This window comes from Vulpes lagopus, chromosome 3, assembly GCF_018345385.1.
Source record: "Vulpes lagopus strain Blue_001 chromosome 3, ASM1834538v1, whole genome shotgun sequence".
Taxonomy (NCBI): Eukaryota; Metazoa; Chordata; class Mammalia; order Carnivora; family Canidae; genus Vulpes; species Vulpes lagopus.
Genome location: NC_054826.1, coordinates 60559379 through 60585691, shown reverse-complemented (window position 1 = coordinate 60585691; position 26313 = coordinate 60559379). Strand labels below are relative to the sequence as shown.

The 26313-nt window shown below is 46.4% G+C and overlaps 1 protein-coding gene across 3 annotated transcripts in view; it reads right to left on the bottom strand.

Moving 5' to 3' along the window:
• The window catches only part of POLR3A (RNA polymerase III subunit A), a 48398-nt gene that overhangs the window by 2870 nt on the left and 19215 nt on the right, over positions 1 to 26313 (bottom strand). For 2 of the 3 annotated variants that reach the window (XM_041749080.1, XM_041749082.1), the window contains exons 12-31: positions 23551 to 23620; positions 23000 to 23127; positions 22755 to 22893; positions 21126 to 21290; positions 18488 to 18660; positions 16826 to 16937; positions 15697 to 15815; positions 14199 to 14336; positions 12077 to 12247; positions 11045 to 11158; positions 9923 to 9958; positions 6469 to 6555; positions 6298 to 6380; positions 5565 to 5735; positions 4756 to 4849; positions 4498 to 4590; positions 3075 to 3239; positions 2430 to 2594; positions 2189 to 2320; positions 783 to 915 (exon numbers count right to left, since the gene is read on the bottom strand). In XM_041749080.1, coding sequence (XP_041605014.1) covers positions 783 to 915; positions 2189 to 2320; positions 2430 to 2594; positions 3075 to 3239; positions 4498 to 4590; positions 4756 to 4849; positions 5565 to 5735; positions 6298 to 6380; positions 6469 to 6555; positions 9923 to 9958; positions 11045 to 11158; positions 12077 to 12247; positions 14199 to 14336; positions 15697 to 15815; positions 16826 to 16937; positions 18488 to 18660; positions 21126 to 21290; positions 22755 to 22893; positions 23000 to 23127; positions 23551 to 23620 — 2488 coding nt within the window. The remainder of the gene's footprint in view (positions 1 to 782; positions 916 to 2188; positions 2321 to 2429; positions 2595 to 3074; positions 3240 to 4497; positions 4591 to 4755; positions 4850 to 5564; positions 5736 to 6297; positions 6381 to 6468; positions 6556 to 9922; positions 9959 to 11044; positions 11159 to 12076; positions 12248 to 14198; positions 14337 to 15696; positions 15816 to 16825; positions 16938 to 18487; positions 18661 to 21125; positions 21291 to 22754; positions 22894 to 22999; positions 23128 to 23550; positions 23621 to 26313) is intronic. The other variant, XM_041749081.1, reaches the window with a different exon arrangement.

The window sequence follows — 26313 nt, the reverse complement described above, 5'->3', positions numbered from 1 at the left end:
ATGGCCGCTAGGAAGCGGAGCTCTGGTGGTGAGGATGGCGGTCAGGCTGGGAATCCCTACTGGGGCCTGATGAGAATGTGACCTGGGATGGGCTGCTGAGCACCCCATGGACCCCCACCTCAGGCCCGCAGGGTCTTGCACGAAAAAGGGTAGGACGGACAGTGGGGATTCAGCTCAGGACCCAAGGAAGAGCTGGCCAGGCAGCGGCACCACTCTTGTCTCCCAGGCCGGTGTCCCAGATGTGCTGTGCTGTGTGCTGTGGGGAGGAGGCCGGTGTGGGGCGAGACTCGTCCACAAGCCAGCCAGTCCTGTGTTCTACTCGTGCAAGGGTTTAAACCTGTCCCTTACAGATGTGCAGAGGTAAGTGTATGCACGGTGCTGAGCCCAGCGGCTCTTTCTTGGGGGTCACAGCAGCAGGGGCACTGGACGCTGTCCCTCTGCTGTCAGCCCTGGCACCACACAGCAGGGGCAGGATCCGAGCGGCTGTCAACTCCAAGGTCCAGAAACACTCCTTGATGCCCAGGGGTGATCTTTTCTTCATGGCCCCAAAGCTGCCTGTACTGACAGAGAAGCCTCCTCACGGAGGAGGGGGTGCAGGGAGCCACAGCCAGGCTCTGGAGGGAAAAGATCACTTGCTTCCAATCCCATCATCTGTGACTTTATTCCTAAAACATAAGAGCTGTGCCTACTCAGTGTCCTCACCTCCTGGGAAACCCTAGCTACGGTTTCAGCTGTGAAACACTAAGGCCCTGTAATGAAGCTCCAAGAAACACGCAACCTACCACACACGGAGTCCTTCTGCCCAAAGTAGGCGGCATCGAAGAGATGGTCAGCCGTCTTCTCAAAGGAGGCTAGCATGAGCACGCTCTCCTTCATCTTGGCCAGGCCGAACCTCGTAATGCCCAGGACTTCACCCTGCATCGGGGAGGGAGGAGTCAGGGGGGTACTCACACTCCCCAAAGGCCCAGAGCTACGCACACCCCCTGCAGTCCCTCCACAGAATAAGCGCAGATGGGCGAAGCAGCTGTTCAAGTCAGCCTCAGGTCTGGAGAGGACCCCAACAGTGGCCTGTCCCCCTGGGACAGCGGCTCCAGGGAGCCTCACACTCCCAGCCACATGCTGGCAGAAGGAAGAGTCACAAAATCAGAGCTAGAATAAAGAACCTAAGTTTTAAAAAAGAGAATACTCCTGAAGATGTTTATTACGGCTCCAAGAACTCCACACTCAAATAATTTAAAAGCCACAGAGTAGGGAAAGAGTTAAGTAAATGTAGGTGCTTTCTTTCAAGCAAACGCTGCACCATCATTTAAAAAAGTATACCTATGGGACGCCTGGGTGGCTCAGCAGTTGAGTGTGGGGACTTTGGCTCAGGACGTGATCCTGGGGTTCTGGGATTGAGTCCCGCATCGGGCTCCCCGCAGGGAGCCTGCTTCTCCCTCTGCCTCTCTCATGAATAAATAAAATCTTTTAAAAACGAAAACACCAAAACAAAAAAAAGTATTCTTTTAAAAACCATGTGACACGTGAAATAGTCATAATGTTAAATGAAACAGGATAAAACCCGCATGCCCACTACTCACTGTCGCTGCATCACATGATACATGTGAAAAAACTAAGACCAGAAAGCCAGACTTAAAAGTGCCAGGCTTTACTACAAGGCAAAGGAAATGGGTCACTGCCCCACCCGGTTCTGATCCGTCTGTCCTCAGGTACAGGTGCCTATGGGGTGGCCTCGTGAAAACCTTACGGCACTACTACGGGGAATGGGTTCGTTTCGTGGGAAAAGAGAACGAGCAGCCTCACTTCCCAGCTAGCTTCCCCTTCAGATCACGGTAACTTATCCTTCACCTGGAAATGGCTACAGAAGCGTGACGAATGGGTTCAATAGGAAATACACACCTAGGTTTGCCATGGATCTCCCTGGGCTTTTGGCAATGGCCGGATTGCCTCTCGGATGACATTTCTAATAAGGACAAAAATAATATCCCACCTCCTGCCACGAGGTTACAAGTGTCATACTGGAATGTCACCAGAACACCCGGCCCGACCCGACCACATGCTGGGTGGTCAAAAATCAAAGTTTTTGAGCGATGGTGACATCCTATGCCATTTTAGTGGTGGTTATCACAGCCGTGTGTGCTCCAGGCAGGTGAGAGACGGCCCAGCACGCTGCACCCTCCCCACGAACCTTGTAGGTCATCAGGTCAGACAGCAGCATCACATGCCTCCTGTCAATGCTCATGCCGTGGTTGACCATTGTGTACTGGATTTCGTTGATGATAGTTGTCCGGGCAGCTTCGATGCCCAGAGTTTTCTCCACCTAGAGAGAGCCAGGGTGAGTGAAAGCAGCCTCTTCCGGCTTGTCGCCCCAAGTCCTCCCTATGTCCTCCTCTGCCCAATCGCGACATGACCCTGGCCATGAGCTGTACCTCATAGGTATTATTGGAGGTGGTGCGGGTGCCCTTCACACCGTGGGTGGCCATGACGGCCCGCAGGTTATCACCCTCCACCAGGAGTTTGTACTTCTCCTTTCCGCTCTGCTCGTCGATGTGGATGACAGCTCTGGAAACCTCTGGGATGCCCTGCACCACCACCTGGACTTGGAGACAGAGGAGTCTCAAGGCCCTGCAGGGCCCACAGCCCCCACCACCATGGTAGCCTCAGAAACCACACGGGCTGTGAGAACTGGGAACGTCATGCCTGGGTTGTCACCTTAACCATCCTGCTTCTCAGTGGGGTTTATCAGGAACAAACCAAACCTAAATAAGTGCCCGTGTGCCATTAGGGGTTAGGGAGAAAGCACAACATCAGGGGACTGTGACACATTCGACCTCAGTTTTCTGACAGAACGGACAAGAATCTAACAGGCAGAGTTGGTGCGTCAGGGCGAAGATGGGAAAAACCCGACGGATTCCAGAGGGATGCAGCAAAACAGAAGTCCCCGTAGTGACATAGTCCTTAGGCCACCTGACACCTGGGTATTCAGTGGGGCGAGAGGTAAACGCAGTCTTTCCCTCTACAAACCTCCAGGCAGTAGGCTGGGTGGGGCCTCCAAGAGGGGACTTTGGTCTCACCTTGGGGAGATCCTCTTTCAGGAACTGCAGCACGTAGTACATGGAGCTCTTGCTGTTCTCTCTGGGGGTGACACACACCACAGCCTCGCCATGAACAGCCACATCGCCAGGCTTCACGCGGAGCTTGGACATGCAGATGGAATACCGCACCGTCTCAGCGTTCACCTGCAAGGTGGCCAGACATGGGCCACGTGCCCAGGACATTACTGACAGGTACGAAGGCTTTGATTCCAGTGTTTCTTCGCCTTTTTCCATCATTGCCCCCTGACAAGCCTCATTTTTCCCCCTAATCTCATTCCTCACCATAAAAATTTAATACGAAGATATTTTGTGTATTTGCTCATGTACCACATATGTACACCTACCTCACTTACAAACAGAAGAAATATTCTTCACAACCTCCCCTTACGCCAACGGTCTGCCCCCACTGAAAATGCATGTTCCATGCATAGCTACAAATGCAGGGGCCGAGGCGGTTCCAGGAGGCGGGGAGGCTGGAGAGCAGGACAATTTAAAGTGTCAGCGAAGCCTCCTCTTTACCTGACCTCACGGCCAACTGCTCATGTGCCACGTTCCTTGATACAACCTGGTCCTTCTGGTACAAGAGCCACAAGGCAGGCGGCCAGAGCTGGGCTACAGAAGCCCCCAACCTGGAGACCTGGCCGCTCAATTCTAGACTCACAGTCTATGGGCAACACAAGCTTGGTACTTGAGGGAACGGGCTGAGACACAATGTGGCCAGGATGGGTGTCAACTGCCTGAGAGGAAGAGGAAGATGCTAGGAAGTTACTCAGTTTGCATCCTTGCCTCAGCTAGTCTGTGACAATGGCTGACAATCTTTGAATCTTTACCTGTCTGTGAATACCAGTAATACTAAGCCAGACTAGTCCACCTGGCCAACAACATTCATGCTGGGTGCTCACAGATGAGCAAGACACAGGCGGCCCCACGCTCCTGCCAGACCCTCTAATATTGTGTCACAGCAAACGGGTATCACGGCCTCACAAAACTACAACAAATTTCCCGTGTGTCTTTATTTTATTTTAAAATTTTATTTATTTGAGAAAGAGAAAGCATAAGCAGGGGGAGGAACAGAGGAAGAGGGAGAAGCAGACTTCCCACTGAGCAGGGAGCCCAATGCAGGACTCGATCCCAGGACCCTGGGATCACGGCCTGAGCCGAAGGCAGCCACTTAGACTGAGCCACCCAGGTGCCCCTCCTTGTGTCTTTAGATGGGAGTGTGTATGTCAGGGTCAGGTTCAGAAAGAGAATGGGAAGCGAAGACAGACCTTATAAAACAGAAACCCAGTGAAGCCTCTGCAATGCTTCTCATGCCCCACTTAGCTCCTGCCCCAGGTTATCAGTGACCATCTTGGGACTCAGAGAGGACGATCTCCTGCCCACATTTAATTACATGACTCACTTCTAGTCTCAGAAGTCTGATCCGTTCCAGGGAGAGCTTGACGAGGATAAAGCAATCATCTGGAAGAAATACTTCTTCAATATACTCCGAAATCTGTCATGTCAAAAGATCAGAATGTTACACAGTTGCTCTCGCCTTTCCAAAGAGCACAGGCTATGTGGCCGTGCTGCCCGTAAGCCCTCCACAGCCGGCGTGTAAAAGCACGTGCCTGACAGGTGTTGCTCCAGTGTTCGCATCACCAAGAGGATTTCTCCTTACCTCTCCCAAGAGGGTTTTCTCAATTCTGCCCTTCACGAGGCGGGCGTAGTCTGCGTCGTCATCCTTGTCCAGCTGTGCCGTGATGATCGGAGTGCTGAGAAAGGACAGGGGCAGTGCTTATAGCCCCAAGCCTGCTGGGAGGCCACTGCTGGGGGAAGTCCAGGCACTACTGGAATCCGAACGCGCATAGCGACTGCCATTCCCAGCACACGTACTGGGGGCTTCGCAGACACTCTTAGCCAGACTATATTTAGAACTCATGAAGCAACCCACTCATCAGTGAAGGAGATGACGTTCGCCCTGGATCCCTGGATCCCTACAGTTGCTGCTCTAGATCCAAGCACCATGTTCCTTCATTGAACGCTATATGTAATCACTCTGGTGGATTCAGATCACAGGTGGTTCACAATTAGGTCACAGAAGGCACTGTAATGTATTTTTATCTTTTCTAGTCTCAGATGACCTACAAACCCTACCACGAAATCACTAGGGAGTCACAGACTATGGCCAAGTGACAGACTCTCCAGTCAGGCTTCGGCTGGGAATGATAACATCTGAAGTTTAAATCTATGCAGACGTATTGATATGGCCTTTCCAGTCATTTTTTATGTTTCTTTCATGTTACCTGTAGCCATAAAGAACCACTGCCTCACTTCTGACGGTACCCAGTTTTGACTTATCTTTAAAACCCCAGATCTGATTAAGGCGAGCATGCCACCAGAGTTTAGAGGACTGCCCAGCAGAGTACGCGTCGTAAGAGAATCCCACAACAGGCGGCACAGGAACAAAAGGGAGATGGAGACGGGCACCTGATGGCCTTGGAAGCATTGATGATCTCTTTGATCCGGGGCACGCCCAGGGTGATGTTCATGGAGGCCACGCCTGCAAAGTGGAAAGTCTTCAGGGTCATCTGGGTGCCCGGCTCGCCAATGCTCTGGGCACACAGCGCGCCCACCGCAGAACCTGGCTCCATCTGCGCCCTAGAAGGTAAGTGTACAGAAGAATAGTTCTTCTGTAAGACTGTTGGGAAGAGGCTGCTGGTTCTCTCCTTGCCAAAGAAAAAAACGCAGGTGTCATCAGAGTCAAGAGGGAATACGCTCTGAGGCAGGCTGTGCTTGTGACAGGAAGAACCTGGCACAGAGCAGCCAAAGGTGGGGGGGGGGGAGGGCACGGGACGCAACAGTCGACGGGTCCAACAACAAACACTGATGCGCTACTTGTGGTCTGGGCTTAAACATCGACTGCCTGGAGACACTCCAGAGCTCTGCTAACAAATGGTGCTGACGGAGCAGCCGGCACTGGCCAAATATACTGGTGGTTACTCCATGAGGGGAGGACACTCAGAAGTGTCTTCGCACTTGTTTCTACATCCCGGAGCCTCCAGCCTGCCTCCCCACTGGAGCCCTAAGCAGAGGTGAAAGACCCTGCTTAAATGCTGGCAGTGGCTGGCGGTGCTGGGGCAGGACCGCGCTCCAGTGGGGAAGGGGAAGGACAGGAGCCCCCTGCGACCGCCTGGCAGTCTAAGAAAATTGGCATCTATACCTCATGTACTTGTCCCTGCAGGTCTCCAGGAACTTTTCGATTTGGGTGGGGGTGATCCGGTCCAACTGGTACAACACACGGGGCTGGAGGGACAGAAACCAAGTGCAGAGTCAGGCCGAGGTACCCGAGCCCAGGAGGGCACCTGAGCTAGTCAGGGAAGACAAGCGTTACCTCTGTTGTGCCGTTGTCATTGATGCCGTATTTATCTCTGGTCTTCTTGATCTTCTCAGAAATGCCCTTAACGAAATTTTTTATTTCCTGCAAGATTACACAGCAAACATCAGTTGTGTATTTCTTGGGGGTGTGGGTGGCTGTTTGTTTCACAAACTTTGGGAATGTGGTGAGCCTGCCAGTTTTGAGATGGCTGGTGACAGCCCTGCCCATTCCGTGTGGCCCCCTGCACAGCCAGCAGGAGCGCCGCCAGGAGCCCGACACAGTCGCCTTCTCCACTGCTCTCTGAGCACCCCTGACACCCGCATTCACCCAGCTCGGAACAGGTGCAACTGTACACTTACAAACCTGCCGTCTCTAAACAGGCTTACCTTTGAGGCTTTCTTCTGAAGTTATGATCAATTTAAGTGCAAGCTAAAGCATAGCTTTGTACAGAATATATACAAATGTGTGGTTTCAGGATGCCTGGGTGGCTCAGTGGTTGAGCGTCTGCCTTCAGCTCCGGGTGTGATCCCAGAGTCCCACGATTGAGTCCCATACTGGGCTCCCTGCGGGGAGCCTGCTTCTCCCTGCCTGTGTCTCTCATGAATAAATAAATAAATCTTAAAAAACAAAACTAAACAAACCAACAGAAAAACCCCGTGGTTTCAGCTTGCCTTCATTTCAGAGAAGACACTCCCAAATCCCTGCTTCTAGTTGTCTCTCTGACCCTCAACCTCTGCATCACCCCAACCCCCCGGTCTCACTTTCACTTCCCAACAATTCGTAAGAATTCCTGGAAACCAGGCTGGGAAGAAGAAACCAGTGTGTCTGTGGTCCTCTCTGTATCTCAGAGTAGCACTCTAAGCCCGGGATGGTAGCAAGGAAGGTGACAAGGACATCATGTGGAGGAAGCACAGGGCAAGGTTGGAGGCCACAGACCTATGTTTTTTGGCAACTGTTCAAAGGGGGAAAATCTATTTGTTATATAATTTGTGATGTATCTCTGCCTAAAAGCAGGCCTATGGGCACCGTTAGAACCAGGATCTAGAACCAGATTAACCAGCACTCAAGGAGAACTTACAGAAGGGGTGATGGCCTTTAGTGAGCTATGCCCATCAAAGCCTTGCTCCCAGGGGCTCACACGTCAAGCGCTGTGATACTGACTCTAAGTGTACTTCCAGGTGAGTGGATGGCACATGCTATACAGTGATAGCAGGTCTTTGGAGGCCACTGTGACAGAGGCCTGGGGGCTGGCAATCTGCCACTCTAGTTCGATCCAGGGTTATTTTTGAGAATATGGGAAAGAGTGATTAGACCACACTTCGCCTCAACCGCTATCCTGGGAATATAATTTTCCTCATCGACTTTGGGCAAATAGGGGCAGTGAGCTTAACTGTCACTCTTGAATGCTGCTGCAGGCACCCAGCTGCCCTATGTGGCTGGCTGAGGGCGGATCTACATACGCAGACAGCCCAAGGGTGGAGGGCATATTGTGGTGGCTGTAAAGCTTCACGAAGTCCTGTTTCTTGATTCCAAGGCAGGCTGAGAGACCCCGAAAAGAAGACCAACATGTCCCCTATCCAAAGTCTACTCAGTCTATATCACGGAGCTGAAAATGTGTTTTGTCTGAAACAAGTATTTTAAAGCAGATGGAATCAGAAGCCCATTCTTGCAAAAGTAAAATCTGATGGACACCCAGAGAGCTTAAAACTTAGGAGAGCCCAGTTCTATCTTAACCTTGCAAAAATAAGTCTCTTTAGCCTCCCACAGACCACCTAGCAATTTCTAGCTACTGTATTTTCTGAAAGCAAAAAAACCCTAATACTTAATGTTCTTATTTTAAATAGCCTTAGCATTATCCACATGGTCTCTGGCTCATGGGCCCTTCCCAGTCAGCTGCTGCCTGGCAGAGTGAGGCCTCTCTGTGAGGAGGCATAGCATTAACCCCATTGCTCTAGAGCAGTGGGCACTAAGGGGCTCAGGGAGGTCACGGGCTTGGCCAAGGCAATGGGCCTCTCCGTGAAGTCAGATGCTTTCTCTGAGGACTGCTCCTGGGCAGGGGTTTATGCAATGTCATCTTTGCCGCCCACTGGCACTTTCTGTCTCCTTGGAGCCCAGATAACCAAGGGGCTGCTCGAGGTCCATCATATTCTGGCTATCTCTTGTGCGTGAACGTGGCTCTCTCATGATGACTGCTCGTGGGCCAACTCTCTTCCTTCTCCTTGAGAAAGTGTGGAATACAAGTGAGGGATACTATGCCCTTTAGTCATCAATTTACACAGAAAGGACTTTTTATTGATTTACGAGATCTTAAAAGTTTTCAAGAAACTCTTCTCAAAGAGAAGCTAAGCTCTCCGGGTTTACTTACTGATTGTGAGGTTGAGAGTACACTTTTAGTCAGTGACTGCAAACCAGAGGTGGGAACCAGACCGCAGAAGGCAGTGCAACAATCTCTCCTGGCGCAGCTCTGCTCAACAGCAGGAATGCTCAAAGGCACTCATACCTGCAGCCGCCTCATTTTCCCTCTGCATCATTCAGTGCAAAGAGCCTCTTTCACATGAGTGATTTCCTCCCCCAGCCTATTCGTCTGGCTGCGGTTGTGTCCTTCAGGGCCAGCTGCTGACTGCCAGCTGTGAAAGGCTGCGCCACTGCTGGCCCAGTGCAACCAGAGTGAGAGCCTCTGGCGGTGTGGACCCAGGGGATTTTCATCCAAGGAACTCTACAGGCAAGAGTCAAAGACCACGCACCTAAAACCATTCGCCAGTTCAGGCACTGGAAATGAGGTCATTTAGCTACCACCCTAATGGACATGCTTCTAGTGGCTTTGCTGAAAGGAACAACTTTCCCTACACAAAAGTTAGGGCTGATTTTCTGAAAACTAGGTTTAAAAAAACCAAACTCACTGTATAGAAATAAAAACTGAAATAAGCTACTAAGAATTCAGTTGAATAAACCCATGCATACTAAAAAGAACTCACAACATAGCAACTGGCAGGCTATTAATCACACGGTTAACCAGCAGTTAAGTTCTCACACTCACTCCACAGCACATCTGTGAGCATGGGCAGTGGCCTCTGGCGGGCCTCGGCTCTGGCACAGGCTGGGGCTGGAGAACACAGAAGGGGCTCAGACAAATCTGTCCTGGCCACTGGATTTTGGACCTGAGTTCATTAGATTGTGAGCCCCTGGAAGGCATGGAAACATTTAGTCATCTTTGTGTCCCCAGGACCAATGGGGCGTGTGACATGTATTGAGGGCTAGAAGGAGTGCTTGCTGAGGAAGCACACGCTGCTGGTCAGGGGGGGTACTCGTTAAACCCTGTCAAAGGCAAGAAAGGAGCCAGAATGACGAATAGGAAAGCCACGTGTGCCAGAAGTGGGACAGAGCCTGTGGAGTCTGGGGCTGGCCAACAGCCGGACTGCTACACACTTCACCCCTATGCTCAGCATTCCCAGCATGCTCAGGGCGGTACCTCGTTATATTTCTCATAGCCTGTCTCAGTTAAGGTCTTTGAGGATAAACAGAAAAGTAAATAAGTGAATATAATCATGTATAAAAATCAAATCACAATTCTCATTTGTTTAAAAAGAAAAGAGTAAGATAATCTGTAAAAAGAAAAGAAAGGCACTCAGCCCAGTCATAGTGTGGATTTTAAACTTAATAAAATCCGGAAAAGTCTCTTTCCCCTTTCATACTTCAACTTACGAAAAGAGTCATGAGCTTCCTTAACTAAAACATTTTTACTGAAGTCTCACTTTACTGCTGTCATTTTTGAGGTATGAAAGGGACAGATTCCTGCCGATTTTGTGCTGCACTGAGTCACTGATTGGTACACAAAGGCAACCATTGACTGGTTTCTGTATTCCTCTGCTTTTGATCATAACCATGATTATAAACAGGAAAGAGCTGCTTGAGTAGGTCAGCAAAATTCAAAAAACAAAAAACCAACAAACTAAAAAACCTTCAGAGACTATCAAGGTAACAGCTCCCTGGAAGGAAGAGGCGGTCTGGCTGACTCCATGAACTTCCGATCCACATTATGATCACAGGGAGAGCTATTTAAAGCACCACCACTAGGGGCGCCTGGTTGGCTCTGTGGGTAGAGCACACAACGCTTCATCTCTGGGTTATGAGTTTTGAGCCTTGTGTGGGTGTCGAGATTACTTACAAATAAAATCTTTAAAAACTAAAACTAGAAATAAAATACCATCACTAGAAAAAAAATCACTAGGATTCACAATGACTGTGGGAAGGACTGGTCCCTCGAGATGGGGAAGTGGGTAAAGGGGCTGATAGGGACAAGGTTAAAAAAAAATTCAGTTCTCTAAAGCAATTATTTTTCTTCTAGCAGGGAGACGCTTGGGTGAGAGACATACACTGGGAAGGACATTACATAAATTCTTAATGTTAGCTGGTGACATTTTGCCTGGGCCAGTCCTGAAAATTTTTTTTTCAGTCCTGAAATTTTTAACGAAGAAACACCCTTAACATCCTCTCTCTCCCACCTCTTGCTCATAAAATCCACCTGCTGGCATTTGGCAACAATCTCTTGGTGATGGCCAGGCTGGGTGTGCCCACCAGGGGCAGAACTCACCTGGAGGAAGCTGTCCTGGCAGCAGAGAAACTCAGTCTTCTTCATGATTGATTCAGTGGTCAGGACCAGTTCATTTTTACTTAGTGCAGGCTCGCTCTGACACGGGAAGACTGCCTCGAGTATCAAAAACAGACAGTGTGATGTGTATGGCGGCGACCAAGTGAAATAATTTATAAGAAAATCATTTTTCTAAGAGCAAGCTTTTACCAACCCGTGATTTTTTTTTTTTCTTTCAAAACGTCTTTTACATTCTACCTTTAGTATGGAGGTGGAAACAGGATAAACCCACTTCATCTCACACAAAGACTTGTTGAACAGTGGGTATTGTTCCATTACTCCTCAGCCTTCACCTCACCCCAGATTTGCATTAAAAGTTTGTATTGTTGTTTTTAAAAACACCCAAACATTTCAGGAGTGAAAATACTCTCCCACCCCCAAGCTCATGGGATTTTTCTCAAAGTTTTAATGGCTGCATATTACCCTAATATATGGACAAACCACTATGTATCTGATCTATACTCTACTGATGGTTTGCCTTTACTATAAATGATGCTGGAAAAACATTCTTGGCACATTTAGATAATTTCTGTAATGCAAATTTCTGTAAGTGGAACTACCGGGTCAAAAGACACATTTAAATTCAGATCAGTATTGTCAAGCTACCTTCTGAAAAGGTTGTTCTAAATTATATCCCCTAGTTAAGTATGTGCTTTAGTAAAAGTTTAAAGTAAAGCTTGCTTTTCAATACCCATGATTTTTAACACTGGACTGTAACATGCTTCACTAGACAGAGAGAAACCCAAAGCCCTCTTCTGTGCAGTCACTACCAATGCTAGACTTTGAAACTGAAAAAATACCTTCCCTTAATATTTGGGAAAATTACACAGAATAACACAAGAAGAAAAATACTAACCCGGTGCCAGGGTAGATACAACTGAGGCATTAACTGTGTCTGAAGCTCCAAAGGACACCTCCATTCTAAACACACGTCTTCAGAAACACTCTAACCCCAGATATAATGCTAAATCTTACTTTGATGTTGTCCAGAACTCTTTTGAACTCTAACGGTTCATCTTTTCCCTCCATTGCTGCAGGATCCAAGCCATCTCCCCCATAAATGAACTGGATAATATCACCCGTAGAGCTTCGGACTGTCAGGTCATACTGCGAACAAAGATCTTCAAGGGACTTGACAAGCCTTCTCTAAAGGAAAAGAAGGAGAGGAAACAAATGTTCAGCCTCTTTGAGAAGACTAGTCATATGCAGAGGATGGGATCTGCAATGCTAACATTCAAGGTTATTACACCTATTCGCAGTATTTTCAAGGTACTTTCGCCTATTAAAACATTTCTAAAAAAAAAAAAAAAAAAAAAAGAAATTTCTTTAAAAAGAGTCCCCTGACACACAAAATAACAAGCCCAAAAGTGGCTGGACAGCCTGTGCAGGGGGATCTAGAATATGTTCCAACATCTTGCACTTTAGTACATTTTAAAAAAACTTTAAATTCCATTTGTCAACATATAACACCCAGTGCTCATCCCATCAAGTGCCCTCCTCAGTGCCTGTCATCCAGCTACCCCCCTCTGCCCACCGCCCCTTCCACACACTTTAGTGTATTTTAGAGTACATGCTATTTAAGCCCCATCACCCCCAAAGGACTCTGCAAATACTAGCTGTTATCCTAGGTTGTTTTGCCTTCCCTCTTTCTCCCTACGGTATAAATTAATGCAATGGCTTTGCATTTCTAAACACAACTTAATCCAGGACCCCTGTGGACTTCAATATGAATTACAGAGGATCAGGTGCAGGCCCTCTTCTGGGACACAGGGGGAAGAAGAGAGAACAGGGACAGCATTGTGTCTGAACCAGCAGGCAGCAGCCATTTCTCAAATCTGCTTAGGGAGAACCTTCCACTAGCAGAACACTCCAGCCAGCAATGGTGGTTCAGTGAATTAGAGAAATCTTCCTCTAGGCAACTTCAAAACAAAAATCCCTCATGCCAGAACAAATTTGTTCTAGGTTAACACACTGCTCTGGGAAAGTCATACTCTCTACTTCAAATAGGTAAAGTAAAAAAAATGAAGTCAAGACATTCTGGCAAGAGTGGTAAAAAGCACTTCACAGTCTGTTGGGTTTCTGACAAAAGCAGCACACTCCAAAATTGAAGGGCAATTTCCCATCCCAAGATAATGAAAAGAGAAGTATTGATGAAAATACACACGTACAGAAGAGATTATGGAAATCGCAGTCTACGGACTCAAGTCCGCTCCCACCCTCATCAACCTTGTTTGTTCTGGCTCACTCACTCACATCTCTGGTTTATCAGTCCTGCTCTCCCAGTCTGCAAAGGGCCGTGCTTTTCAAACTGGGGTCCAGTGAGGAGAAAGGGGACACAAAGCTGCGGTGAGTTCATGGCCCAGCAATTGCGAGATTTAACTTCACCTCGTGTTACAAGACAAAAACATTGAAAAAATGTAAAAGCAAACACAGACCATAGAGAACAGTAGAAAATGATAGAGAAAGAAAAGAAATCCTTTGCTTGTGGTCTTATGGAAGAACAAAGTCAGGATGTGTTCTCACTCCTCTGCCATTAGGGGTATTTTTATGGCGGTTGGAGAAGCATAGGCATTGGGAAGCCCTCTGGTTTCATTCTGGCTCCCTGAGCCTATTATCCTGGAACTGTGCAAACAATAGAGAAAGAGCCATTCCTCCAAGTGGCCAAGCCCTCCTGTGGGCACTGGACTAAGTTCTTGGTGTCAGTTAAAATTATACTAATAATGGGTCACACAAAGAGTTGCCTAGTGAGAAGCAGAGTCCTCTCAGTGACTGGGAGGTACTGTCATCCCCACCTTCATGTATGAGGACACAGAGGCCCAGTGAGGCTCAATGACGTGTCCCTGAATGCACTTCCAGTCCATGTTCTCAGTAGAGCTTTGGTGTGTGTGGTTCTGGCCCGAGGCACACGAGATGAAGCGAACATGTTACCTTTTTATGTTGCTTATTTCTAGGGCACCCACCTCCCTCAATTTTCCCTTTTAAATACTAAGACCCGATACATTACAGCTCAAGTACAAAATATGTAAACACTCTGCAGTCAATATCCTCAGAACCCTGTCCTGCTCCGTTGTGAATGGCCTACATTTTCTCCAATTACCTGCATGTACCCGGTTTCTGCTGTCTTTACAGCTGTGTCGACAAGACCTTCCCGGCCAGCCATTGTGTGGAAGAAAAACTCTGTTGGTGTCAAGCCGGAATAAAAGCTATTTGCCACAAAGCCTTTGGCAGCTGGGAGCTAAAGAGGGGTGGGGGAAAAAAGAGAAAAATCAGACAAAAAAAGAAACCCCTTTAACGCCCACAACCTCAAACCCCATTCAAATCAAAGAATGCCCCACCTTTAGGCTATAAATATCTGGTCAACGTGCTCTAGTGAAAGGGCAGACTTTACATGCCCTGTCCTAAATGAGAACAGCTTGGCATATGCTATCCTGCCCAGAGACAAGTGAGGGTGGGGTCCCAGTCAGGGCTGTTGCTGGTGGTGGCAGCAGGCAAGTGGACCAAGAAGTCTGGATGCCCCCAGCCTCTCCCCTACACCAGTCAGGCTCCCTTAGACCTGTGAGCCTGACAGGCACGGCAGGCACCATTCCAGTGACCACTTGGCTGTCTGACTTCTAGTGAATTCTGATCTTGGGCAGAGACCGTAAAATGTTCCTGAGGCTGTGTGGATACAGAGAGTACCTATTCACTCTCAGTACAGCACTCCTGTCTCCCCGGGAGGGGCTGGACGGAAACCCCACAGTGCCATGGGACAGGGGCAGCTGGGGCATTTGTGCTTTAATGGGAGTAAGAACTCCCAATCCAGAATCTGAGTGACCAAACCTACTTTAAGTTCCTCAACTAGAACAGTTGTCTGCCCCTGAGTTCCAGAGAAAGCCCAGCACAGATGTGTCTATCTTTGTCTGTCTCTGCTTACACTAGTGCTCAAGCCCCCAGAGCCAATGAAACCCAGAGGTCATTTAAAAACTGAATTTGAGGGGTACCTGGGTGGCTCAGTTGATTAAGTGTCTTCCTCTTGATTTCGGCCTAGATCATGATCTCAGGGTTGTGAGATTGAGCCCTGAATCAGGCTCTGTGCTGCATGCAGAGCCTGCTTAAGATTCTCCCTCTCCCTGTGCCCCCCCACCCACTCTGCTCGCATGTGCTCCCTCCACCCCCCACCCTACAAACAAACAAATAAAGCAACTGAGTTTGAGAAGTTGAGAGGATAATCTGGAATTTCTTGGTGGTTTTAGGGTGGTTTCTCTTATCATTATTTTTAAATCCCCAAACTTTGATGTCAGTGCCCCCCAAATAAGCATACAGACTGATCATGCATGAGATAACCTTACATTTTAATTACTGAATGTAAGGTGGCTAGGACTCTGAAATCTTCCTCCTTGGAGAGAAAACTCAGAAGTGGGCACTGATCCAGTTTTATAGCTGCAGGTCTACCAAGGCTCCTACGTGACTCAGTCTGGGATGAGGAGGGAAGACCCCTGAGCAGCCCTGCCCTTACACACCCCCTCTAGGAGCGGCTCAGTTGGGGGCACCGGCTCTGGTCACTCTCGTGTGCCATTGGTCGCCCTTCAAAGTTCTGTATGAGCCACTACACTTACCTTTGAGTGTTTCTCAAAGTGAGGCAACGACCTGTTTTCAAAGCCATCTGGCACTCGAGAGCCACTGATGGCCTGCTGTCCCACACAGGCAATCATCTGTGATATGTTAATGAAAGAACCTGGGGAAAAGGTTCAGGAATGTAATGTTCATTAACCAAAGTAACATTAACCCAAGTATGAGCAGGTCTGTAGGGTAAAGCAGAAACACAACATAGCAGGCTCACAGTCTAGGGACAGGAAGGGCCAGAATGAGAACACCACCGGCTAGGGCCCTCCATAACAGAACAAAGGCTGGAGGAGGGCTGGCGGTGCTCAGCAGGGAGCCAGCACTTGGGGGGTGAGGGGGGGGTGGAGGAAATACCACAGGGCAGGGCAGCCCACAACCAGGCTGACCTTTCGGAAGGCACTCCGATTTGGACATAAAAGGGGCTGGAGAGGAATTCCAAAGTAAGTGGAAGAGGGGGAAGGAAGGACACAGGAATGAGGGGGGATATATGTATACCAGGAGCAGGAAGAATATTAGGGGGAAAAGCAGCAAACCTGGCCGTTATTTGGCGAAAAAAATTTAGAGAGAAGCATGGAGGTTCTGAATCTGAGAGCAGTACCATGAAGCCTAGTGCCTTTAGGTCCTAAATAACTATGAAATTAAACTGTTTTGCCACAGCACTAAATAAATATACTAATTAATTCAGAAAGTTTTTAAAAAATAAGATCAAGTTTGCTTGAAGCACCCTTGAGCTCAGAAATCCACATATATTATGCAAATTCCTCCAAAGGAGTTAAAATTACTAAAATGGAAATAATTAAGTCTTTTTCTATACACGTGATTTAAAAAGATATGCTCGGGCAGCCCCGGTGGCTTTAGTGCTGCCTGCAGCCCAGGGTGTGATCCTGGAGACCCAGGATCCAGTCCCCACATCAGGCTTCCTGCATGGATGGAGCCTGCTTCTCCCTCTGCCTGTGTCTCTGCCTCTCTCTTCGCTCTCTCTGAATGAATGAATAAAATAAATCTTAAAAAAAAAAAAAAAAAAGATATGCTCTTATAAACGACACGTCTGAAGTTCTGATGCCTGCCACTTCCTGGAACAAAACCGGCCAGCCCCCTCAGCGCAGCCAGAGAAGCACTCACCTTTGGAGCCGCACAGAGCCATGGTGAGCGGGCTGTTGCTCTTATCCAGCTCGCGGAGGCAGGCGCTGCCAGCATGGTCCCTTATCACAGATAGCTCCTTCAGGATCAGAGCCTGGTGGGAGACAATGGTGGGGGGAGGTGCATGGGGACTCTGCCGCTTATCCATGGTTAAGCTGACATTTAATGAAATTTGAAAAAATTTAAGCCAGATGTCAGATTTCCAAAAGACAGATTTTTGAGCCTCTGAAGACCAATATGGCTTATCTATAAAGACCCATATCTTCCATAAGGTTCTAAAACCAGTGTTTGAGGTAAAAAAAAAAAAAAGGTTTTATTAGTAATAAAACCTTGAAACATCTTTATTTTTTAAATCCTTTAAATGACCCATGAGGAAAAAAATAAAAAATAAAAATAAATAAATAACCCATGAGATAGAATGCAAATGGTTTTGTATATAGCGCCCTATACCACAATACGTGTGTATGTGTATCACTTTATACACAAACATCTGCCTAAATCCGCGCATGAAGTAAGGTAATGTGTAGCACATGGTAAAGCAGAATGGCTTGAACTATATATAACATCTACCGATTGTTTTTTACTTTTCAAGCACACACGTGAATTCCCATAAATTGAGCATGTGATAAGGAGACTCTATAAGAATATTCTAGTCCATGAGCTCTTCCACAAGCTGTCCTTTCTCAATTCACAATTTAAGGTGCTGAATCAGTGAAGGGCCACAGTTCCATTAAAACCAAATGCTGCTGGAGCCCCAAGTAACTTTCCAGGTAGTACCAGTGAGAAACCTTCATTTTTTTCTCTAAGACACAGTGAGATTAAGAATGAGCTAAGGGTGAATAGCGCTTACAACTCTGCTTTCTTTCTAGTTCACAAAAAGCCCTTTCATCAGAAAACTTGACTGCTAAGCTGTTCTTCCACACTTAGGTAAGTGAAAGCCCTGGGCCAGGGGCTGCAGGGAAGACAGAAGAGAGCCAGGAAAGATCCTGGTACGATCAGACTGCTGACCCAGGCTGAGAGAGAGCGTGGGGCTTCACAGAGGCTGGTGGCCGTTCCCATTCTGACACTTGCTGGTCAAGTTCTCAGCTGACCTAGTTTCAAACCTGACAGGGGCAGCGGACAGGCAAGGGACTCTCAGGCATGAATCTTCCCTCTTCTGTGTACAAGTTTCTTTCAAAGACCAGTTGCTGATGTTTGTTTTGTTTTTTGAAGATTTTAAAGTAATCTCTACATCCAACGTGGAGCTTGAACCTACAACCCTGTGATCAAGAGTGGTATGTTCTACCAACTGAGCCAGCCAGGGGTCCCATCAAAGATCATCCATTTAAAGAGCTGTGGCTGCTGGTCTATCCTTGAAAGATGCTAGAAACAGAAAGGGCAGAAGTGCTGGAGTACCTGTTACAGAAGGGTCTAAGTGTGATGGCGGAACAAGAGCAGCCCCGTGTGGTCGAGTGAACAGGTGGCCATGTTTCGCTACCTAGAACTTGAGAGCTGCTGGGGATGTAAAGGATCTGATTGAAGATCCTCCCCTAGGGCTAAAGCCATTGCATTTACTTCCCCTTCCCCTCTGTTACCTTCTCCTCAGGCTTGCAGCACAACCCCATGCACACAAAGTGGCTAATCCACCTACAGGGCCCCACTCACCTCCAAAGTCTCCTCAGCGGTGCAACCAGGCTGCTGTTGCAGCTTGCCTGTGTTTAGGGCTTCAATGTACTCATCACATTTTTTATAGCCAGCATTCAGCAGCTCATACTTGGCCTTGAGCAGTCCTTGACCAGGTGTGACATCACCAATCCCAATTGAGAATCCACGGTTTGCTGCAGAATAGTTAGTTGGCAGGTAGAGCAGAGAGGATCGTGTTAGTCAACCTATTCTGTGGAAACAAGTTTACATCTTCAGAAAACATGTCATGACCCACTTAAATAATAATGTATCACGTCAGTCCCCATTGAATTATATAAAAATGACCAAGACTCACTGAATCTGGTCAGAGACCTTACAACCCAGTGGGGAGCAAGTAATGGCTCCAATTAACTACAATATAAAGTGGACTGATATTAATATAATACTGAAAAGCAGCCGGAGAAAGCAATAGAAAGTGAGTCACCTGACTTCTTGTTCTAGGACACCATCTCAGAGACCTTTCCGCCCACACCTTTTTCCCCTCTTCAGAAATCATTCCAAAACACAGAAAAACCCCACCACTGAGGGAACTATATACCACCAATAATCCTACCACTAATATGTAGAAAGAGAGTGGACGAGAGGCACCTCGCTTGGCAGTGTGAGGAAAGGATGCCTAAGACTTGCTGTGGAAATAAAGACTCACTTAGTCTGGAAAGGCTCAGAAATGGTACCACAAGCTTCTGCAGATGCTTGGAGATGGAGATACTTTGTGTGTTGGGAATAAGGAAACCTGGTGGAAAATCAGTATTTTCCTGTGAAAGATGGCAGTTTACTAATGCAATTAGAGAGCCCTGGACTGGGGATACTAGGTGCAGGCAGATGGGGATGACTGGAAAGCAGGGTATGAGGCAAAGTATATTCCATGGCTGTGATCCCTCAGCCCCTTTCCCTGTCCAGCTCTCAGAATCCTAGCAAGCAGGTCTCAAATACTGGGGTTGGGAGGAGAAGCAGAGATTAGAAGATATGTTCCTGGAGAAACCAAGCTTCTCTAGAGAAAAGCATTACTGATAGGGATATTTGGCAAGTTCCTCAATAAAAAAGTTGACTTGAAGCTCAATCAAGGAACAGAGAAGCCTGTCAACCAATAGGCTCTACTTCCTATCAGTGTTTGGGGTCTCACTCCTAAAAGTAAGAATGGATAGCCAGAGACCACCAGATATTTGAGGAAAGCCTTCAACATGAAAGACTGAAGATAACAAATGCACAGAAAAATGAAACCAATGAGAAAATTCAGGGAGCAATTAAAACTATGAAAAATATTATGTCTGATAGAGAAGATATATCTGGAAATTTAGAAAAGGAAGCCTTAAAAAAAAAAGAGAGAGAGAGAAACAAAACAAAACAACCCAGAAAAGCAGAAAACTACCTGCAAGTAAGAATAATGAAGGGGCAGCCCAGGTGGCTCAGCGGTTTAGCACCGCCTTCAGCCCAGGGCCTGATCCTGGAGACCAGGGATCAAGTCCCACGTCGGGCTCCCTGTATGGAGCCTGCTTCTCCCTTGACTGTCTCTCTGCCTGTGTGTCTCTCATGAATAAATAAAATTAAAAAAAAAAAAAAAAAAAAAAAGAATAATGGAGACTATGGTTAGAAGCTAAATAAATGATAGTTAGAAAAAAATCAATAGAATTACTTTAAAAGATAAAGGAATCAAAAAACAAAGAGACAACAGGGAAAAGAAGATAAGGAAATTAGAGAGCAAACTAGAAGATCTACTTATACAATGAACAGGAATTCCAAGAATAAAGAACAGAAAATTGAGGTTAGAAAATTACCAGTAACCACCACCAACAAAAACCCCAAAACCAAATTGAACCAAAAATGAGAAAATTTCCACAACTGAAGGACACATGGCAGCAGATTAAGAGAGCTCCCAGAGCTCCCAGCACAATAAATGAAAAAAGACCCATACTAAGGGTCTACCACTGTGAACCTCCAGAACACCAAAAACAGAGGATTCTCAAAACTTCCAGAATGAAAAGATAGATACAACAATGTGAAAATAAGAATAGAAATCCACTTTGACAGCAGCTTTGAAGGCTAGAGTAGGGCAGGACCTTCAAAATTCTGAGGAAAGATAAAATTCAATCCAGAATTCCATACCCAGCCAAAGAATCGACCAAGTATAGGAGTAGAATGAGAATGCTTTTGGGCATGTAAAAACCTGGACCTAGAGCATGCACAAACACAAGCTAACTAAGGGAACAGAACAGTGCAAGGCGAGAGGGGAAAGACTTGAGGGACCTGGCAGAGCTGAGTCTCGAGGGCCAAGAGGGCTGCACCCAGAGCGCAGGCACCTGGGAAGCAGCCCGTGAATGACCCTTGGTCTTATGACCCTGTCTGATGGCCAAGAGGGAGCTACCGTGCATGTAAGACAAGAAATCAAGAGCAAATTCAAATCTGAACCGGACCAGTCAGAACTGAGCTAATTTTGTGGAGCAAAGAACAGATGATTTAGCCTGGAGGAAGTCTCCTTTCCCGTGTGCAGGTATGTGTGTGGTGTGTGGGAGTGGGGGGCTTAAGGGAAAGAAGAAAACAGCACAAAGCCCCTAAGACCTCAGCAAGTACAACAGTAAAGCGAGGATACAGAAATACTCACAGAGGTAGACAGGAGCCAGCCTGGCAAGCCGCGACATTGCATCGGCCGCTTCGTTCTGCCCCCAGTCTCGCAGCAAAATGTAAAAAATGTTGTTCTTGGATCCTGACCCCAGTGTTCCCTTGTCCATGCTGCCACTCATCAACTCACTGTTCTGGATAGTAACATCTGCAAGGATAACGATGACCGTGCACTTAAACAATTACTTAATACTTAGCCTCGTTCCAAAACCAGTGTGAGGGCAGTTGAGAAAAACACATTCTCATATTGAAAATTATAGCAGAGTGAATAAAAATTCTCTTAAAAATGTTTGAGGAGGGATTCCTGGGTGGCCCAGTGGTTTGGCGCCTGCCTTTGGCCCAGGGCGTGATCCTGGAGTCCCGGGATCAAGTCCCGCGTCAGGCTCCCGGTATGGGGCCTGCTTCTCCCTCTGCCTGTGTCTCTGCCTCTCTCTCTCTCTCTCTTAATGTCTATCATGAATAAATAAATAAATCTTAAAAAAAAAAATGTTTGAGGAGAAAAAAAGAAAAATCTAGGGACTTTTAAAAAGCATGAAAAGCCCAGTTAGTTACCTTACAATCCTAACTCCAAAATGTACAACTTGACCCTCATTTTCAACTGTGAACTGAGAATGACAGTATTAACCACTTGTCATCTTTATGTCATGAGGATATTTTGAGCATCTGATGAAATCATTTTCAACAAAGTACCCTATAAGCTGTAAAGCACTTTGTTACTCACCCAAGAGAATGAAAACTAACGTCACCGTGAAGAGCCTATACAACAAAATGAAATTCACATCTAGGTAGAAACAAAATACAATCTAAAACAAGAAGCCAAAACATTTAAAAGGCCAGAGAGAGTGTATTTTCAAAGTAATGGTCAGAAACCTGAAATAAATCAGTGCCCTTCAAAACATTTACTCCTCATGACAGAACAGAAATCTTGATCTTCTTGGCCTTCAGAGACTCTGCAGTTCAGTTCTTCAGTGCGGAGTCTTGGAGATCCATTTCTTGTCACAAGGCCTTGCTAGCAAAGCCCATTCCATTCCATGCTGTTCAGACTAGCCTGCTGGGAACTGCTTATTAGTAGTCTGGGGGGAGCAGAGGAGCTCATGCCACAAACAAAACGCTGCCTGAATGGCATTGGTCTCTGGACCATACTTTAAGTTGAGTTAGTCTGGATGACTCAGATGGTTTAACATTTAAATTCTCTCATTCATGGTTACACCTGATCTTCATGTTATAAAGAACTCGAGAGGCAGTAAACAGACCTATTAGTTATATTTTTAAGCCATGAACACATTTGGGGATGTAAAGTGATTAAATTATATTCCTTAAATACATTCCTTGCTGATGGCAAAAACAAACAAACAAACAAACTGCACTGATTTACAGAAACTAGTCACATCTAGAGCTCTGGAAAACATTCTAATCACTGGATCCCGTATCTACACGATCTCTATCTTTTAGAAAAATGGAGAGTCACATCTGAGAGGAAAAACATCAACTACATTTCCCCAAAGGATAAACTTCCTAAGAGAAACCTTGGATTTGCTTGCTATGTGAATATGTGAAGGTGGTCATTGGCCACCTGTTTTCCGCCCCTTCCCACTCTGCTGTCTTAACTCACAGGAATCATTGACACAGAGATCTTCTCCTTTGCCACAGTACTGCTTGCCCTTGGTTCGGAGGTTGGCCCTCACTGGATTGTCATCGCTAGGTCTGAGGATGACACTGAAGATCTGCTTTCCCGTCCACAGGGTGACAGGCTACAAGACAAAGGAAGCAACAGCATCAGTTGGCTGAGCCTGGTCTCAAGACTGCAAAGTGCTCACGGGCTAATCTGTCACCAGCACCTCCAGTTCCCACACAAACCTTTAATATCGTAGGGGGTGGGAGATGAACTTTAATTTTCTCATCCTTGCCAACCAGTATCGAAGCAATGATTTGGCAAGCCTTGGCACGGTCAAAGAAAGTGTCCTTAAGGGTGAGGAGATAGGCACCTACGAATGTTGGAAACAACACAAAACAAAGAAATGGAATGAAATTATGAGAGAATCACAAGGTTTCAATTTTAAAATGGATTTGGACTATTACTAAGAGTGATTTAAAACATACAACTGCTTGCTGGCTCCCTGCTCCCACTGGATTGAAGGTCCACAAGGAGAGGGGCCTTTCTGCCTCACTACCGTATCTCTAGTGCTTAGAAAAATGTCTAGTGTACTTTACAAGCTCAACACATGCTTACTGATCCCATGCATAACCAGCCAATACTAAATCTCTCAAGTCAGTTCACGGTCACACTTGGCACATAAACAACAGAATTAAGTGCAGGAAATTAAACGGCATTTTAAATTGTGACATGATTCACTGTGAATGAGAATCCTGGTGTTCCAGTCTCCTTTCAAGTAAATTCATCAACACACCTGTTAGAAAATCCTGAATAGCAGCAATTAGTGGTTCTCCATTCCTCGGTGTTACCAGATTTGCTTTGGTCTGAAGGCAAAACAAACACAATATGTTAGCCATTCCTGGACGTTCTTCGGCTTGCGTGATGCAAGCCACAGAACTGTACCACAAAGACTCAGAACTGGTGTAAATAAATAAAGAATGGCCGGTGAGCAGAAAAAAAGAGGCTAAGAAAGGTAAGCCAGGGGGTTCAATCCCAGCTTTGTCACCAGCTCCTCGTTCTTTTATCTGTTGAGGGGAAATAAGCAAAGGGCCTCATATGTTCCTACCAACACTGAAATAAATACCAAGTGAAGTTGTTTTGGATTCCTTTTCTTTAAAGATTTATTTATTTGTTCATGAGAGACACAGAGAGAGAGGCAAAGCCATAGGCAAAGGGAGAAGCAGCCTCCCTGCGGGAAGCCTGATGTGGGACTCGATCCCAGGTCCCTGGGATCACACCGAGCTGAAGGCAGATGCTCAACCACTGAGGCACCCAGGCGTCCCTTGTTTTGGATTCCTTTTTTTTTTTTTTTAATTTATGATAGTCACAGAGAGAGAAAGAGAGAGAGGCAGAAACACAGGCAGAGGGAGAAGCAGGCTCCATGCACCGGGAGTCCGATGTAGGATTCGATTCCGGGTCTCCAGGATCGCGCCCTGGGCCAAAGGCAGGCGCCAAACCGCTGCGCCTCCCAGGGATCCCCGTGTTTTGGATTCCTACAAGAATTCCATATATGTAAGACTTAAAGACTTCATAGTTATTAATAAATTCATTTCTCCAAAGAAAATTCACTTCTATGAATGATGAGTAGTAGCACTGTCATCTTTGAAGTCAATTTCATACCTCTCCAAAATGATGGCAGAACTGCTGAACTTCTCTTGGCTAATAATAATTAACAAAAGGATTTAATCAAAATTTAATGAGTGCCTGCACTGAGCAAAAAGGGGGGCTGGGTGTTCAGGGCATAATTAACAAGTTTAAACATTCTGTGCATCAGAGTGCATTTGCTCAATTTTTGCTATTGTTGAGACATAACTGACATATAAATTTGCTCAAATCTTGATGTGAAGATACTTGTGTTATTTATGAGTTGTCTGGGCAACCTCACCTGGAGTGAAAGGCTATCCAAGGGAGAGACCTGCTCTCTCAGCACAGCAGTGATCCTCCAACTAGGGCTGGAAGACAGCTATTCATGCTTGCTTTCGAGAATCTCTGTGGTAGGATTAGGAGGTGGTCTGGGGGCTGAGCACATGAAGCGGAGATCTGCATATTTTGCAAGTCTCTAGGGTAACTTGGGACTACACTCAGGCTAGAACCATACCCACTCCATTGAGTCAGAACTGCTGAGTAAAGATAATTTTCTTACATGAAATTGAGGGGATTTGTCCTGATGGTAACTAAATATCCTTCCATCCCAATATCCTTGGAGCCTGTGTCTTATTGTCATTTGTAACCAATAAGGTATGTTATTTTGACAAAAGTCAATGCTGAAGTCCAACTGGTTGGTGACAGGATGTTATCACTAGCTATCAGTTACAGAGCTGTTATCACTAGCAAATTCTAAACATTACTTTTTATTACCAAAATAGTATGTTCTATATATATAAAAAATAAACACACAAAAAAGGTGAAAAAATTAAAAAAAAATCCCAAAAAACATCTCTGCATGGAACTGCCAAACCAAAAGAACCATTGTTATAGGATTTTGGTATATAAGCCTTCCAACTTCCGGCTATAAACGTTTTAACAGAGAAGCATCTCTACCAAACAAAGTAGGATCACGCCATATACACAGCCTGTTCTTTTAAATAAAAGATAAATCATAAATAGCTTTCATGCGAATAACTCTACAAACTGTATCATCATTTCTAAGGGCTGCACGGGATTCTGTGGTATGAATGGGACATAATTTAATCTTACTTTTTATTGGTGGACATCGCCTGTTTCTAATGCTTTACAACTCTTGATTATGTCCTCTGGAGAGCTTACCAGCAATGAGAGCACGAGACCAGAAAGAGTATCAACGCACCATTTGACAGTGGGAGCGCAGAACTGGATGGTGGCCACCCACTCTCCATCATCTTCTCTCTTGCTGTCCACCAGCACCCAACACAGCGCTCATCACAACTGCTACAATACTGAGGCTTAGGAGGAGACAGGCTAGCCTCTTGTCCTGCTGGGGAATGATCATACCACAGGGTCTTTGCACCTATTGTTCCTCTGCTTAGACTGTTCTTTTGCTGACAGCCATGCTACTAAATTTTTCACTTCCTTCAGAAGTTGGTTCAAGTGTTATCATTCCAACAGCCCTCCCTGACCAACCTCTATGGAATAGGACCCCTCTCATTTTCTTTCCTCCTTCTGTGCTTTGTTCCTTTCTTCTCAGCACTTACTGCCACCTAACCTACTTTATATTTATTCTCCACCTCTCCCTACTTGAAAAGGGAGGAGAACAAGAACTTTGATTTCCTTATTCTATGCTACATTCCTAGAAGAATACTTGGCACCCAGGCACTCAATACACATCAACCAAAATCATTTTAAAAGGCTGAGGAGTCTGAAGAAATAGTTCAGAAGAAAGACTCCAAATGCACAAAGATGGCCCTTGAGGGATTCATCCTCGTGGATGGATTCATCCATCAAAATAGGGAAAATACCCTAAATTTTCAACAGAAGGGGGACACCTGGGTGGCTCAGTGTTTGAGTGTCTGTCTTTGGCTCAGGACATGATCCCGGTCTG